Source organism: Podarcis bocagei (genome assembly GCF_964188305.1).
Source record: "Podarcis bocagei genome assembly, chromosome: 16".
Classification (NCBI taxonomy): domain Eukaryota; kingdom Metazoa; phylum Chordata; class Lepidosauria; order Squamata; family Lacertidae; genus Podarcis; species Podarcis bocagei.
In genome coordinates this window covers 34,354,648-34,368,480 of record NC_138142.1, presented here as the reverse complement: position 1 = coordinate 34,368,480, position 13,833 = coordinate 34,354,648, and the positions used below count along the sequence as shown (strand labels likewise).

Below are 13,833 nucleotides of genomic sequence, written 5' to 3'. Positions count from 1 at the left end.
AACAACAACTACCAAACTTTTAGAAGACATCTGAAGGCAGCCCTGTTTAGGGAAGCTTTTAATGTTTGATGCATTACTGTATTATAATATTTTGTTGGAAGCCGCCCAGAGTGGCTGGGGAAGCCCAGCCAGATGGGTGGGGTATAAATATATTATTATTATTATTATTATTATTATTATTATTATTATTATTATTATTACTCCTCACTCCCAGCCTAACCTACCTCAAAGGGTTGTTGTGAGGATAAAATAAGGAACAGAAGTATACCCGCCACCTTGAACCCCTGGGAGAAAAGGTGGGCTATAACTGCAGTAAATAAGTAGATAAATAAAATGTACGGATCCTTCTAATTTGGAGGTGGGGTATAAACAATTAGCCTGCTCCCCCTTTTCTGTTTTTACTTTGCCGCACACCTCGTCCCCTGTCCCCCCCCCCCCGGGGGGAAACCCTGTAGATGCCCATGACTGCAAGGTGTAGAATGAAATTTGTATGAACGCAGGATCAGTTCCGACTCAAAAAATGACACTGCAGAGCTGGGGAAAAGGAGGCAGATTGATTTGTGTTGTGCGAGAGAAGTCTCTCGGCCGCTTTGCAATGGTGGCAAGATGGAAGGCCAACAGTAGGTGGCGCCAGAGCCAATGGAAAGCAGGGGCAACTTGCAAGTCCACACCATACCTTTGAAGCACTAGGATGACCCTTTGAACTACCATAGCATCCCGCAGAGAATTCTGGAAGGTGCAGTTTGTTAAGGTTGCTGAGAGTTGTAGGGAGACCCCTATTCCCTTCACTGGGCTACAATTCCCAGAGTGGTTTAACACACAATCCTTCTTCTCAGGGAATGCTGGTATTTGTAGTTCTGTGAGGGGAATAGGGACTTCCTAATAACTCTTGAGAGTCCCATGGACTGCAAGAAGATCAAACCTCTCCATTCTGAAGGAAATCAGCCCTGAGTGCTCACTGGAAGGACAGATCGTGAAGCTGAGGCTCCAAGACTTTGGCCACCTCATGAGAAGAGAAGACTCCCTGGAAAAGACCCTGATGTTGGGAAAGATGGAGGGCACAAGGAGAAGGGGACAACAGAGGACGAGATGATTGGACAGTGTTCTCGAAGCTACCAGCATGAGTCTGACCAAACTGCGGGAGGCAGTGGAAGACAGGAGTGCCTGGCATGCTCTGGTCCAGGGGGTCACGAAGAGTTGGACACCACTAAACGACTAAACAACAACAAACAACTCTCAGCTCACGTAACAAAGTACATTTCCCAGAATTCTTTGGGGGAAGCAATGCCTGTTTAAACTAGCATCATAGCACTTTAAATGTATGTAGAGTTGCCATACATCCAGAATACTGCATTAGGAAGCAGTGTCCAGGGGAAATCACAAGAAATGTGGTTTTGGAGATAGCTCAAAAACATCATTTTCAAATTTGGCAAAAAAGCTCAACAATATGGCACCCCTAAATGCATTCGCTCCAATTTTGCCTCACCGCGCAGGAAACGTCCCCGTTGCGTTCGAAGAGGCAGTATCCGTTGATGTCGCAGGGGTTGTGGCTGGGGCTCTGGCAGGTCTTCTGCGGGGTGCAGCTCCCGTTCTGGTTCCCCACAAAACCCGACTTGCAAGGCCCACATTTGTAGGATCCCTACCAAGGGAAACAAAACGAAAAGGAAATGTGGTTTTTGTGTGTGTTGGTTTTTTTGCAGAAACGTGGAACACTGTTGGTCCATCTAACTCAGTAGTGTCAACACTGACTGGCAGCAGCTGTGCAGGATTCCGAGCAAGAGGGGCAGATATCCCCAGCCCTACCTGGATATGTTGGGGATTGAACCTGGGACCTTCTCTGCAGGCAAGGAGGGTGCTCTCCCACTGAGCCACAGTCCTGCACCCAAAAAGAAACCAAGATTCCAGTCCTCATGGTTTTAAAGGACTACAGTGGTACCTCGGGTTACAGACGCTTCAGGTTACAGACTCCACTAACCCAGAAATAGTACCTCGGGTTAAGAACTTTGCTTCAGGATGAGAACAGAAATCGTGCTCCGGTGGTGCGGCGGCAGCGGGAGGCCCCGTTAGCGAAAGTGGTGCTTCAGGTTAAGAACAGTTTCAGGTTAAGAACGGACCTCCAGAACGAATTAAGTTCTTAACCTGAGGTACCACTGTACAGTGGTGCCTCGCAAGACGAAAAGAATCCGTTCTGTGATTCTCTTCGTCTAGCGGTTTTTTCGTCTTGCGAAGCAAGCCCATTGACGGATTAGCGGATTAGCGGCTTTTAGCTGCTTTTAGTGGCTTATCTGCTGATCGGATCAGCTGATAAGCGGCTTAGCGGCTTAGAAAAGGGGGGGGGGAGGGAAAAAAACCTGCAGGAACTCGCAAGACATTTTCGTCATGCGAAGCAAGCCCATAGGAGATTCGTTTTGCGAAGCACCTCCAAAACGGAAAACTCTTTCGTCTAGCGAGTTTTCCGTCTTGCGAGGCATTCGTCTTGCGGGGCACCACTGTAGTTCAAATAGAAACAAAGGGTTCTTCAGAGCCAGTCCCACAAACCCACTTAAGCAGCCTTAGGCAAGCTGCTCTTCCTCAGCCTCCAATATGAGGGATAATCAATAGTTTACCTTACAGCAGGGGTGAGGAACTCTGAGCCCAGGGGCCAAATGTGGCCTCTCCCCCCTCCGGCAACCCTCCTTTTGCATAATCAACATGGCACGCACACACTATTTAAATAACAATGCCCATCAACTTTGGGGGCGAAGGGACCTTGGGCCCTAGGAGTTGGCTCCGATGCTCTCAGGGCTCTCCCTCGGCCTCACCCCTCACAAGCCCTGCTCAGCTGGAAGTTCAACAGGGAAGGGAACTGTTTGACTTCAGCTGGAAGGGAACTGTGCAAAATTGGACCCACACTCCTGAATGCGCAGGTTCTGATGGATACAAGATGTGCATGCCCCCAAGTGTCACAGAAAAACTGGAACATCCCATTTTTTTACTGTGAGAGAACGGTTGCCATTTTGGTTGCCTTGATCTCATGTGATTTTGTGGCATGATTCTCGCCCCCAGCAAAAAAAATATGCTTTTTTCGTGGCTGCAACCTTCGTGCGGCACCCAAAAACATGCATTCTGGGGCGCCGCACTCCAAAAGTGCTTTTTTAGGAGGGGAAACCACAGTGTGAAATTGTATGAGAATGCAAGAACCAAAATGGCTGCCGTGCTCTTGTGATTAAAAAACGAGAAAGTGGCAACCGGGAAGACGGTGTCCAGGATTTTGGCCTCAAAGTGTTGGAGCGTGTGGACGTTTATATGAGGCATGGGAGACCCCTAGCATGGTGGACCCCTAGCAGTGGCTCCCCCAAACAGCTCCCTGATTGGGCAGGGAAATAAAGGATCAGGTGATCCTTGAAGTATCCTGGATCCAAATTGTTCAGGGCCTTGCAAATCAATACAAGAACCTGAACCAGTCCCGGTAGCGTAAGGACAGCCTGGGCAAGTAACCGTAGCCTCTTCAGTCCCTGGGGCCTGTTTTCACATGGTGGGCCCCATTTCTTCACCCTAGACAGACTCACCACTGTATTGGTGCAGATGGCGTTGGGGTCACATCCGCCATTGTTCCCATCGTTGCATTCGTCAATGTCTGTGCAAGTCTGGAGAGACGAGAGAGATCGTTTTGATATATAAATGCAATACATAAAGAAATAAAGGCCCCTCTCGAGTTGTTATTTATTGGAACCTTTGCTTATTCATCTATTCGTTATTGATTTATTGCACAAAATTTATATATTGCTCAATCGCCCACAAGCATCCACTTGCAACGGTTTTAGTCCAATTTTAAACGCGTCTGTTGTTTTTGCCTTTTTAACTGTTTTAAATTGCCTTATGTGGAAATCGTCTTGAGACGGTGCCTTAGAAGGTGATCAATAAATTGACTTTCGTTGTAATAGCTAACAGCACATGTAAGAAAACACCTCAGAGTGGTTTACAAAAAGAATAAAACAATGAAATGATTGTTGAAACACAGCTAAAACACACTTGAAAGGTAATTAAAATGAACAATAAGATAAAAATGTGACAACATTGTACGTGTCTGGATAAAAGGTAAAGGTAAAGGGACCCCTGACCATTAGGTCCAGTCGTGGCCGACTCTGGGGTTGTGGCGCTCATCTCGCTTTACTGGCCAAGGGAGCCGGCATACCGCTTCTGGGTCATGTGGCCAGCAGGACTAAGCCGCTTCTGGCGAACCAGAGCAGTGCACGGAAATGCCGTTTACCTTCCCGCCGGAGCGGTACCTATTTATCTACTTGCACTTTGACGTGCTTTCAAACTGCTAGGTTGGCAGGAGCTGGGACAGAGCAACAGGAGCTCACCCCGTTGCGGGGATTCAAACCACCAACCGTCTGATCGGCAAGTCCCTAAGCCAAAACCTTTTTAGAAGAAAAGAGTGCGGCAAACCCCCCTCTTTGGTGTCAATAGGCAGGGAGTTCCCAAGTGTAGTTGCTGCTACCGGAAAAGATTGGTTTCTTACAAATGGGGAACGAGCATTTTGCAGCACCAGTAATGGCGCCAGTTCCACCATGTGCCTGGGGCAAAGGAATATAACCCCATGGGCAATCTTGGTTTTATATAAAAGAAACCCCCCCCCCAAAAAAAATTCCTCACCTGTTTGCTGGCTTTGGCGTAGTCTGCCCCTACTCCAGATATGAGGTTCCCCTTGTAACCGGGCGGGCAGGGTTCACAGCGGAAACCGGGTGCCGTGTTGAGACATTTAGATCCAGGGAAACAGGGGTTGGCATGGGCACACTGTGGACGACAGGAGACCTCGGTTGTGAGTCCTTCCTCTTCAAATTGGCGCCAACCCTCAACACCATGCTACCTGCCTACCTCATTTTTTAAAATAATCACTTGGTTTATTAGGTTTTGCAAAATTCTCAGGCCCTTCCAATATCCACAACTTGCTTTCGATGGGTTATACTGATGCATAATAATCACACAAAACTGGCAATTATTCCAAGATAATGTCATCATTTGCTGTGACTCTGTGTTGGTAGCGTTAATGCTGGTCTATGACCGTAATAAAGATTTGCATTGCTGTGTCGGTAGCAGGATTCTGTTAGGTGTGTATACTAGAAGTTCCTCTGTTTTGTTTTCTTGAAATCAAATAAAAATTAAGGCAGATGAAGGTGATGGATTTTTTGGAGCTGGCTGACCTGACCGGAAGAATCCTCGATCGGAAGGAAGAGGAACATCAAGAAGAATGGGAGAAATTTAAGGACTATTTGGCAAGATACTCAAACATAAATTAAGTAGAACTACTTGAAAGTACCAAATTGGCCTAGAAGTAAAATAGATTGATTGTTTAACATTATGGATTGAGAGCAATATGAAAAGAAAGAAAGATGTTAATGGAACAAGTTAATTTTATTTGAAAGTGGATATTGGAAAACCGCTAAAATGAGTATTATGGAAACACAGTTAGGGGGGATCTGAGGAAGTCACCTAACAATGTTATTTAAAGTGGGATTCTAACAGTTAAGATATATGTTTGTTTGTTTGTTGTATGTTTTCTTTTTGTGTTTATTATAAATTTGGAAAACCAATAAAAAAAATTGGGGGGGGGGTTATTCAACACAAAAAAAAAGAGAAGAGTTAACAGCAGGCAAAAATTGTTCAGAGTTATTGCCCAAGGAAAGAAACCGAACAAAGGAAACACTTGACCTTAAAAAAGGCAGGCGACCATTAACCAAGATCATCTGTAAATCAGCCTAAGAGTTTGTGGTGGAATAAAACTCTTTGCCAAAGAATGACAAATCTGATTTGGCATCGAGCTGGAAACTGCGAGGTCACCGAGATCTGAATACGACCGTGTCGACTGCAGCACAGAGGATGATGAATCTGCTGGCAGCTAAACCTCAGCCTCAGGACAGCCAAATTCCTAGCTGAATGACGCTAAAACTACCGTGCTTACCTCGTTGATGTCGGCGCAGTGGGTGCCGTTGCCTTCAAAGCCTGGCGGACAAGGTCCGCAACGGTAGCCCGGGTACTCGTAGGTCTCCATGCAGTCGACGCCGCTGAAGCAAGGATTTGGGTTGCAGCGGGAGCGGTGTTCGTGAAACCCTGCCGAGGGGAGGAGGGGAAATGATGGTAGGGAGGGGTCAAGTCACTGAATACGGGAGCAAAGGAATAGTAAGGGGAATGATGCTGACAACCAGAGCCTGCATCAAGGGTTGGGAATTTGCTCTGGGCCCATAGTCCAGTCCTATTGCAGACCCACCAAGTGCCCCTATTTTCCAGGGACAGTCCCGGATTTACAGAAGCCGTCCCGGTTTCTGATTTGATCCCAGAATGTCCCACTTTTCCCTAGGACGTCCCTATTTTCATCAGAGAATTGTTGGAGGGTATGGTGTTATTCAACCCCCGAGCCAAGGAAATAAGTAAATAAACAACCTTTAGAAAATATCTGAAGGCAGCCCTGTATAGGGAATTTTTTTATGTTTGATGTTTCATTATGTTTTTATATATGTTGGAAGCTGCCCACAGTGGCTGGGGTAACCCAGTCAGATGGGCATGGTGGTAATAATAATAATAATAATAATAATAATAATAATAATAATAATAATAAGGCAAGTGACCCACCCACCCCAGAAGGCTGTGCTAGGATGACGCAGGGGGACACATGCCTCTAACCATTTTGTGAATCTTTGTACTTTTGTCCATTTACTGTATTCATTTTCCCCGATTTGAACTATAAAATGGTGATTTTCTTGAGTCAAAATGAGAGTACCCCTAAACATTTTTGTTAGGAAAAAAAGTACTGATTATAGCACATATGTTTAAAACATTGTAAAACACTTCACAGATACAGTGGTACCTCGCAAGACGAATAATAATAATAATAATAATAATAATAATAATAATAATAATAATAAATTTTATTTATATCCCGCCCTCCCCAGCCAAAGCCGGGCTCAGGGCGGCTAACAACAATCAAATAATCAAACAGTAAAATAGTCACACAATCTAAAAATATTTCATTATAAAAATTAATTAAATCAAATTGATGGCAACCAATTAAGCAAAATTCTGTGCAGGTTGCCAGAGGAGGGAGTCAGGCTGCGCCCTGACCAAAGGCCTGGCGGAACAACTCTGTCTTGCAGGCCCTGCGGAAAGATGTCAGGTCCCGCAGGGCCCTAGTCTCTTGTGCCTCGCAAGACGAAAAACTTGCAAGACGAAAGAGTTTTTTGTTTTTTGAGTTGCTTCGCAATACGATTTTCCCTATGGGCTTGCTTCGCAAGACGAAAACGTCTTGCAAGTTTGTTTCCTTTTTCTTAAAACTGTTTCCTATAGGAAACCGTGCTTCGCAAGACGAAAAATTCGCAAGACGAAAAAACTCGCAGAACGAATTAATTTCGTCTTGCGAGGCACCACTGTATACACAAATGGCAGACAACTCTGTGTGCAAGACAGGACTTTAGGGCTTTCCTGAGCTGAGAAGCTTTTAGCACAAACTTCACTGTGCTAAATATAACCAGTTTGTCCAAGCCAGACAGCAGGTAATAGATTTTATCGATGTTGCTAAATGTGGCAATCGACTCAAGGGGTCTCTTTAAGTATTTAGTGCTCGGAATTTCACATAACTTACAGCCCAAGATATAATCATGAATGGTGCTTGCCTCACAGTCCAGGAAAGCACCCAATTTCACGTCATTCAGTCTTTCCCACCCAGTCCCCTCCCTCGGCACTCACCGCACACCTGACATTCCATGATGGTGTTTCGGATCAAAGACATCTCCTTCACCTGGGAAGAACAGAGACAGATCACTGTGTGTGAAATGGAGTGTGCCGCAGATGGGGCGCTGGAGCAATGGACAAGGACATGGGGCAGCAGAGTAGTTTGCAACAACTGTGCAGCAAACCAAACAATACAGAAAAAAATATTTAAAGTTAAAAATAAGAAATTGGGTAGCTGTGAAGTTGTGGGTGAACATATCAGACGACACAGCGATTCTTCAGACAGCTCTTGTTTATTCACAGGCCAGAACAGAACAGAACTGAAGGTTTCATCCAACCTGCTTATATAGAGCTCAACTACAAAGCAACAGTAACAACTTTCTGTAACTACCCAATCACTGAACGTCACTTTCAATTCCTTATTTGCATATGCGGACCTGAGTGAAAACTATCTACAGTATCCCCCTGCTGGCCCAGGGTGAGAACTTCAGTACATAACAGTAGCTATTTTGAAAAGATGTATTCTTTGACTCTGGCCGAATATAAAAAGTTTTCAGTGTAGGGTTGCCATATTTCAAAAGGTGAAAATACAGACAGACACAAAAGTGGTTGAGTTTTTTGGTTTTTTTTGCAAAGTTGTATACCTCCCCCCCCCCAGGTTGACCTTACCTGGACTTATTGTCCCCCTCTCACCTGGTCTCTCATGTCCTCCTGAAGTTCCATCAGGATCTGGTTGAAAAGGGTGAGTTGTTTCACAAGGGCCCTGGTTTGCTCCCCTGTCACAACAATGGGGGAAAGTCAATTGCCTCGACTTATTTATTTTTATGGAAAATCCATTTATGTACAAGAAAAACCACCTCAGAAGGTGTTTTACAAATGCTGAAAGAAACGCCGAAATCATCAGCAAGAAAGCAACCGTTTAAAACATTTGAAAAATAATAAAGATCGTTGATAATCTAAAAAGCCAGGTCAAAACACAGGCCAGTGTTCTACAGGTCTGGATAGGGTTGCCTAAACAAAGATGTTTTTAGCAGGCACTGAAAAGTGTATCGCAAAGGTGTCTGCCTGACGTCAACAGTTCAGGTGCTGCCCAGCTAAAAGATTGACCTCTTACAAATGCAGAATGAGTATTCTGTGGCACGTGTAACAGAACCGGTTCCACTGATCAAAGCTATCAAATGGGAATATTTGGGGTAAAGCAATCTCCGCAGGTAAACTAGTCCCAAGCTGTTAAGGGCTTTATGTACTGCTAGTAACACCTCACAGGGGTCCGCAAACTTTTTCAGCAGGGGGCCGGTCCGCTGTCCCTCAGACCTTGTGGGGGGCGGACTATATTTTTTTGGGGGGGGGGGAGAACGATTTCCTATGCCCCACAAATAACCCAGAGATGCATTTTAAATAAAAGGACACATTCTACTCATGTAAAAGCACGCTGATTTCTGGACCATCCGCGGGCCGGATTTAGAAGGCGATTGGGCTGGATCCGGCCCCCGGGCCTTAGTTTGCCCACTCACGCCTTAAGACCTAAGATGCTTGAACCAAGAACATCATTGCCCGCACCACCCAACACACATGGATGAGGGGGACGTAACAAAGGAGAAGTCATCAGACTCACCAAAGAGGGAATTGATCACGTTGGATACTGAAAGGGAAAAGAAAACAGAAATAAGATGCTATGAAAGGACTTGAAGAAGTTCAATAACGCACTGTCAGTTGCTGGTGGACTCAAAACGGGGATGTGGGCCTCTGCTATCAGAATACAGTGGAACCTCTGTTGTCGAACGTAATCCGTTTCGGAAGACTGCTCGACTTCCGAAATGTTCAACAACTGAGGTGCAATTGCCAGTCGGCAAATTCCTTTCTAAAAAATGGAGAAATGCTTCCGACTTCTGAAGCGCGTTCGAAAACGGAAGCATTCACTTCTGGGCTGTTGGCATTTGGGTTCCGAATTGTTCAACTTCTGAAATGTTTGACAACCGAGGTTCCACTGTAACTCAGAGGCCACATTCACAGCATCCATTTAAAATGCTCTCATCCCACTTTAAGCAGCCCTGGCTTCCCCAAAAATATTATGGGACCTGTAGTGTGTTAAAGATACCGAAATTGTTTAGGAAACCCCTCCTATCCCTCCCAGCCCCGAACTACAATTCCCAGAGTTCTCTGTGAGATTGGATTGACTGTTAAACCACTCTGGGAATTGTAGCTCGGGGTGGGTTTCCTTACAGCTCTTAGCACCCTGAACAAACGGCAGCTCCCAGAATCCTTTGGGGTTAAAGCGGTCTGACACGGCTTTAAACGGGTTGTGTGAATGCGGCCATAGTGGGAATGCTCCACAGGACCCTGAGCCCAGATCCTGAACGTGAACGGAATATCCCGCTCTGGCCGTGCAAATGAAAAGCCGAAGAAATCCTTACCTGTGTTCTGCATGGATTCATCCCCCTGGAAGGGGCATTCGCTTAAGGCTCCAACGCGGCTCATTGAACCTCCGAGAATCAGCTTCAGGGATTCCAAGAAACCCTAAGATGGAAATGGGGGTGAGGAGCAGTGTCAGTACCCCTAGGTTGCAATCCCCTAAATGGGGGCAAGTGAGACTAGTAAAGTTCAAGGGCCACATTCGCCTTCTAGGGGCCACATGCAGGCGGTGGGTGGAGCCAGAAGCAAAAGTAGGAGGAGCAATGAATGCAATGCCCCCCTCCCTTTGTACGGTAGGCTGGTTATTGCAAACACCCCTCTCAAATTCTTCTTCCTGGCAGGCTAGAGGCATCATGAGGAATTCAAGGACACATTCTAGCCTGGCAAAAACATTAGAGGAGGGTGCAGGGGTATGGCTTGGGAAAGACTTATGAGGGCCAGGTACTGATTTGCCCCAGGCTTCCTCCACCTCGGCCCTCCAGATGTTTTGAGACTACCATTCTCAGCATCCCTGACCACTGGTCCTGCTAGCTAGGAATCATGGGAGTTGTAGGCCAAAAACATCTGGAGGGCCGAGTTTGAGGAAGCCTGCCTTTTGCCAGTCAACTTATCTCACCCAACCCTACCTCACAGGGTTGCTGTACGGATAAACGGCTCAGAACCTCAATACCTCAAGGAACTCTCCATATGAACCTCTCTCCATATGAACCAACCTGGACCCTGAGGTCTTCCTCTGAGGTCCTTCTTTGTGTGTTTCCTCCATGTGAGGTACGGAGGGTTGCAACACGAGAACGGGGCCTTTTCTGTGGTGGCTCCCTGTTTGTGGAATGATCTCTCCAGGGAGGCTCAACTGGGGCCTTCATTATATACCATTAGGAGAAAATGTTCCTCTTCAACAAAGCCTTTGGCTGACGGATATCAGATGCATTTTTAAATGTGTCGTGGAAAGGGAGGGGTGGATTATTGGCTTGGTTTTTGTTCTTATTTTTATTATGTTCTTTGTGGTTTTTATATTGTAATTTTACACTCTGAACTGCCCTGAGATCTACAGGTATAGGGTGGTATACAAATTTAATAAAAAATAATAATCTAATAATAAAATGAGGGGAAGAGAGGAAGGCTGAATTTTTCTTAGTTAACATAAATCAGCTTCATGACGTAATTAAAAGCTTCAGCCATTGTCTTATGGAGGAAACAGAAAGCTCAGCACTTAAAGATCCTATGGGCATTGTGAGAAATAAATCGGCACCACAGGAGCCAACTCTTAATAATATATTTGAGGGGGCCGGGGGCCCCCAAAATTGATGGACATTGCCATTCTAATGGTACAACATGTTGTGATTATGTGTGGCGAGGCTTAGCTGCCCCCCCATATTTAATCCAAGTTGGCACCCCTGATCATCACACTCTCCCTAGAGATCTGCGGCCATTGCAAACCAAGATGGCCCCTTGCTGCATTGCCCCTCCCTTTCATTTGCATAGCCCCGCCCTTCACTTCCCACTCCATTTGTACATTGAAAAGTATCAGAGAAATCAGTGTATTATATAAAAGGCAAACTATCATAATATTGATGACATCTAAAGTAAAAAGTGTTTGGTTTTATTCTAAGCCTTAATAGGAGCTTTAGTCGCCTTACCCAAACAGCATATTATAGCAGTTCAACAACGAACACCATTTATGTAAAAATGTTATTGTTTTTAACTTTGATTTTGTACCGTATTTTTCGCCCCATAGGGCGCACCGGCCCATAGGGCGCACCTAGTTTTCTGGGGGGGAAATAAAGGGGAAAAATTATTTCCCCCCCCCATGTGCGGGGCTGGGGCGGGGGAAGCCCGAGCTTCCCCCGATCCCAGAACAGGCTGCTGTCCGCAAGCCGTGGGAGAGCTGCGCGACTTCGCGCAGCTCTCCCACGGCTTGCGGAGAGCTGCGCGAAGCCCGAAGCCTGGGGGGCGCTGAGCTCAGCGCGCCCCAGGCTTCTGGGTGCAGGCAGCTCTCCGCAAGAGAGAGACTTCGCGCAGCTCTCCCACGGCTTGCGGAGAGCTTCCTGAAGCCTGGAGAGCGAGAGGGGTCGGTGCGCACCGACCCCTCTCGCTCTCCAGGCTTCAGCGAAAGCCTGCATTCACCCCATAGGACGCACACACATTTCCCCTTCATTTTTGGAGGGGGGAAAGTGTGTCCTATAGGGCAAAAAATACGGTATATTGTGATCTTTTCTGTGAACCACCCAATCAATCAATCAATCAATCCCTCGGTCACACGGCTGGGCTCTTCTTCTCCTCCCTTACCTGCGAGCGGAGATAGCCTTTCTGTCCCGTCCGAATCTCCACCGCCTCCACCTGCTCCGGGTCGAGGGGCGCCATCTCAGGCTGCCCGGCGCTGGAGTCCACTAGCTTGCAGTCCACGTAAAGCTCCACCGAGAGGCGGCCGCCTTGCAGGCCGCTCATCCGCAAGAGGGCGGTGTGGCTGCGCCCGTCGACCACGTTGGTGTTCTGTAGGTTCACCGAATGCAACTTCCCATCAGCCCGCAGGTATCGGAGGTGGACTGGGGGGAGAGAGAGAGAGAGAGAAGGGATGGGCATGATGTTCAAAGCTGTGTGCAGTCGTACCTTGGTTTTCAAACAGCTTAGTTCTCGAACGTTTTGGCTCCTGAATGCCGCAAACCTGGAAGTGACTGTTCCGGTTTGCGAACTATTTTTGGAAGCCGAACGTCCGACGGGGCTTCTGTGGCTTCTGATTGGCTGCCCAAGGTACGACTGCAAATGCTATAGTTGTGATGGCCAACTCCTTAGACGTGTAAATGGACTCACCCCGATAACTGTCCCTAATTAAATATAGTGGACTCATGGCACGCCAATTAAATGAATTTCTACAATTTACTGCAGGCTATCTTTTGGGGGTCTTCATTCCGGGAGTCTCATGCAAGAGTTGATCGAACAATAAAAGTTTTATTTACAGAGAAAAAAGGTTGGTAAAACAAAGTTGGGTCAGGAGATGCGTTTCTTTCAGGTCAAAGTTAACTTATTACAGTGGTACCTCGGTTTATGAACTTAATCCGTTCCTGAATTCCGTTCTTAAACCAAATCCATTCTGAAACAGAGGTGTGCTTTCCCTAATGAGGCCTCCCACTGCTGGTGCCCTTCCACTTTTCAGATTCCCTTCATAGACCGAGGTAAAGTTCACAAACCGGAACACTACTTCTGGTTTTGCGGAGTTCGTAAACCGAATACAGTGGTACCTCAGGTTACATATGCTTCAGGTTACATACGCTTCAGGTTACAGACTCCGCTGACCCAGAAATATTACCTCGGGTTAAGAACTTTGCTTCAGGATAAGAACAGAAATCGTGCTCTGGCGGCACAGCGGCAGCAGGAGGCCCCATTAGCTAAAGTGGTGCTTCAGGTTAAGAACAGTTTCAGGTTAAGAACAGACCTCTAGAATGAACTAAGTTCTTAACCTGAGGTACCACTGTAGTTCATTAACAGGACTGTTTGTAAAACGAGGTACCACTGTACTTAAACTCAGGACTTTCCCCCCCCAGCTGGAGCAACAGTTAGGAATCAGCTTGCAATTTTTTAAAAAACAACCAACCAACCTGGGGATTGTAGTTTGTTATAGGTGCTAAGAGTTTTTAGGAGACCCCCCTCCTACAATTCTCAGGGCGGCTTAGCGCTCAATCTCTCTTCCCAGGCAACTCCAGGAATCAGAGGGGAATA

At 46.4% G+C, this 13,833-nt stretch overlaps 1 protein-coding gene across 2 annotated transcripts in view; it reads right to left on the bottom strand.

Moving 5' to 3' along the window:
* THBS3 (thrombospondin 3) overlaps positions 1-13,833 on the bottom strand; it is a 49,988-nt gene that overhangs the window by 14,848 nt on the left and 21,307 nt on the right. For both annotated transcript variants that reach the window (XM_081173514.1, XM_081173513.1), the window contains exons 3-11: positions 12,406-12,662; positions 10,122-10,224; positions 9,323-9,349; positions 8,401-8,483; positions 7,723-7,774; positions 5,945-6,093; positions 4,639-4,779; positions 3,549-3,626; positions 1,487-1,639 (exon numbers count right to left, since the gene is read on the bottom strand). In XM_081173514.1, coding sequence (XP_081029640.1) covers positions 1,487-1,639; positions 3,549-3,626; positions 4,639-4,779; positions 5,945-6,093; positions 7,723-7,774; positions 8,401-8,483; positions 9,323-9,349; positions 10,122-10,224; positions 12,406-12,662 — 1,043 coding nt within the window. The remainder of the gene's footprint in view (positions 1-1,486; positions 1,640-3,548; positions 3,627-4,638; positions 4,780-5,944; positions 6,094-7,722; positions 7,775-8,400; positions 8,484-9,322; positions 9,350-10,121; positions 10,225-12,405; positions 12,663-13,833) is intronic.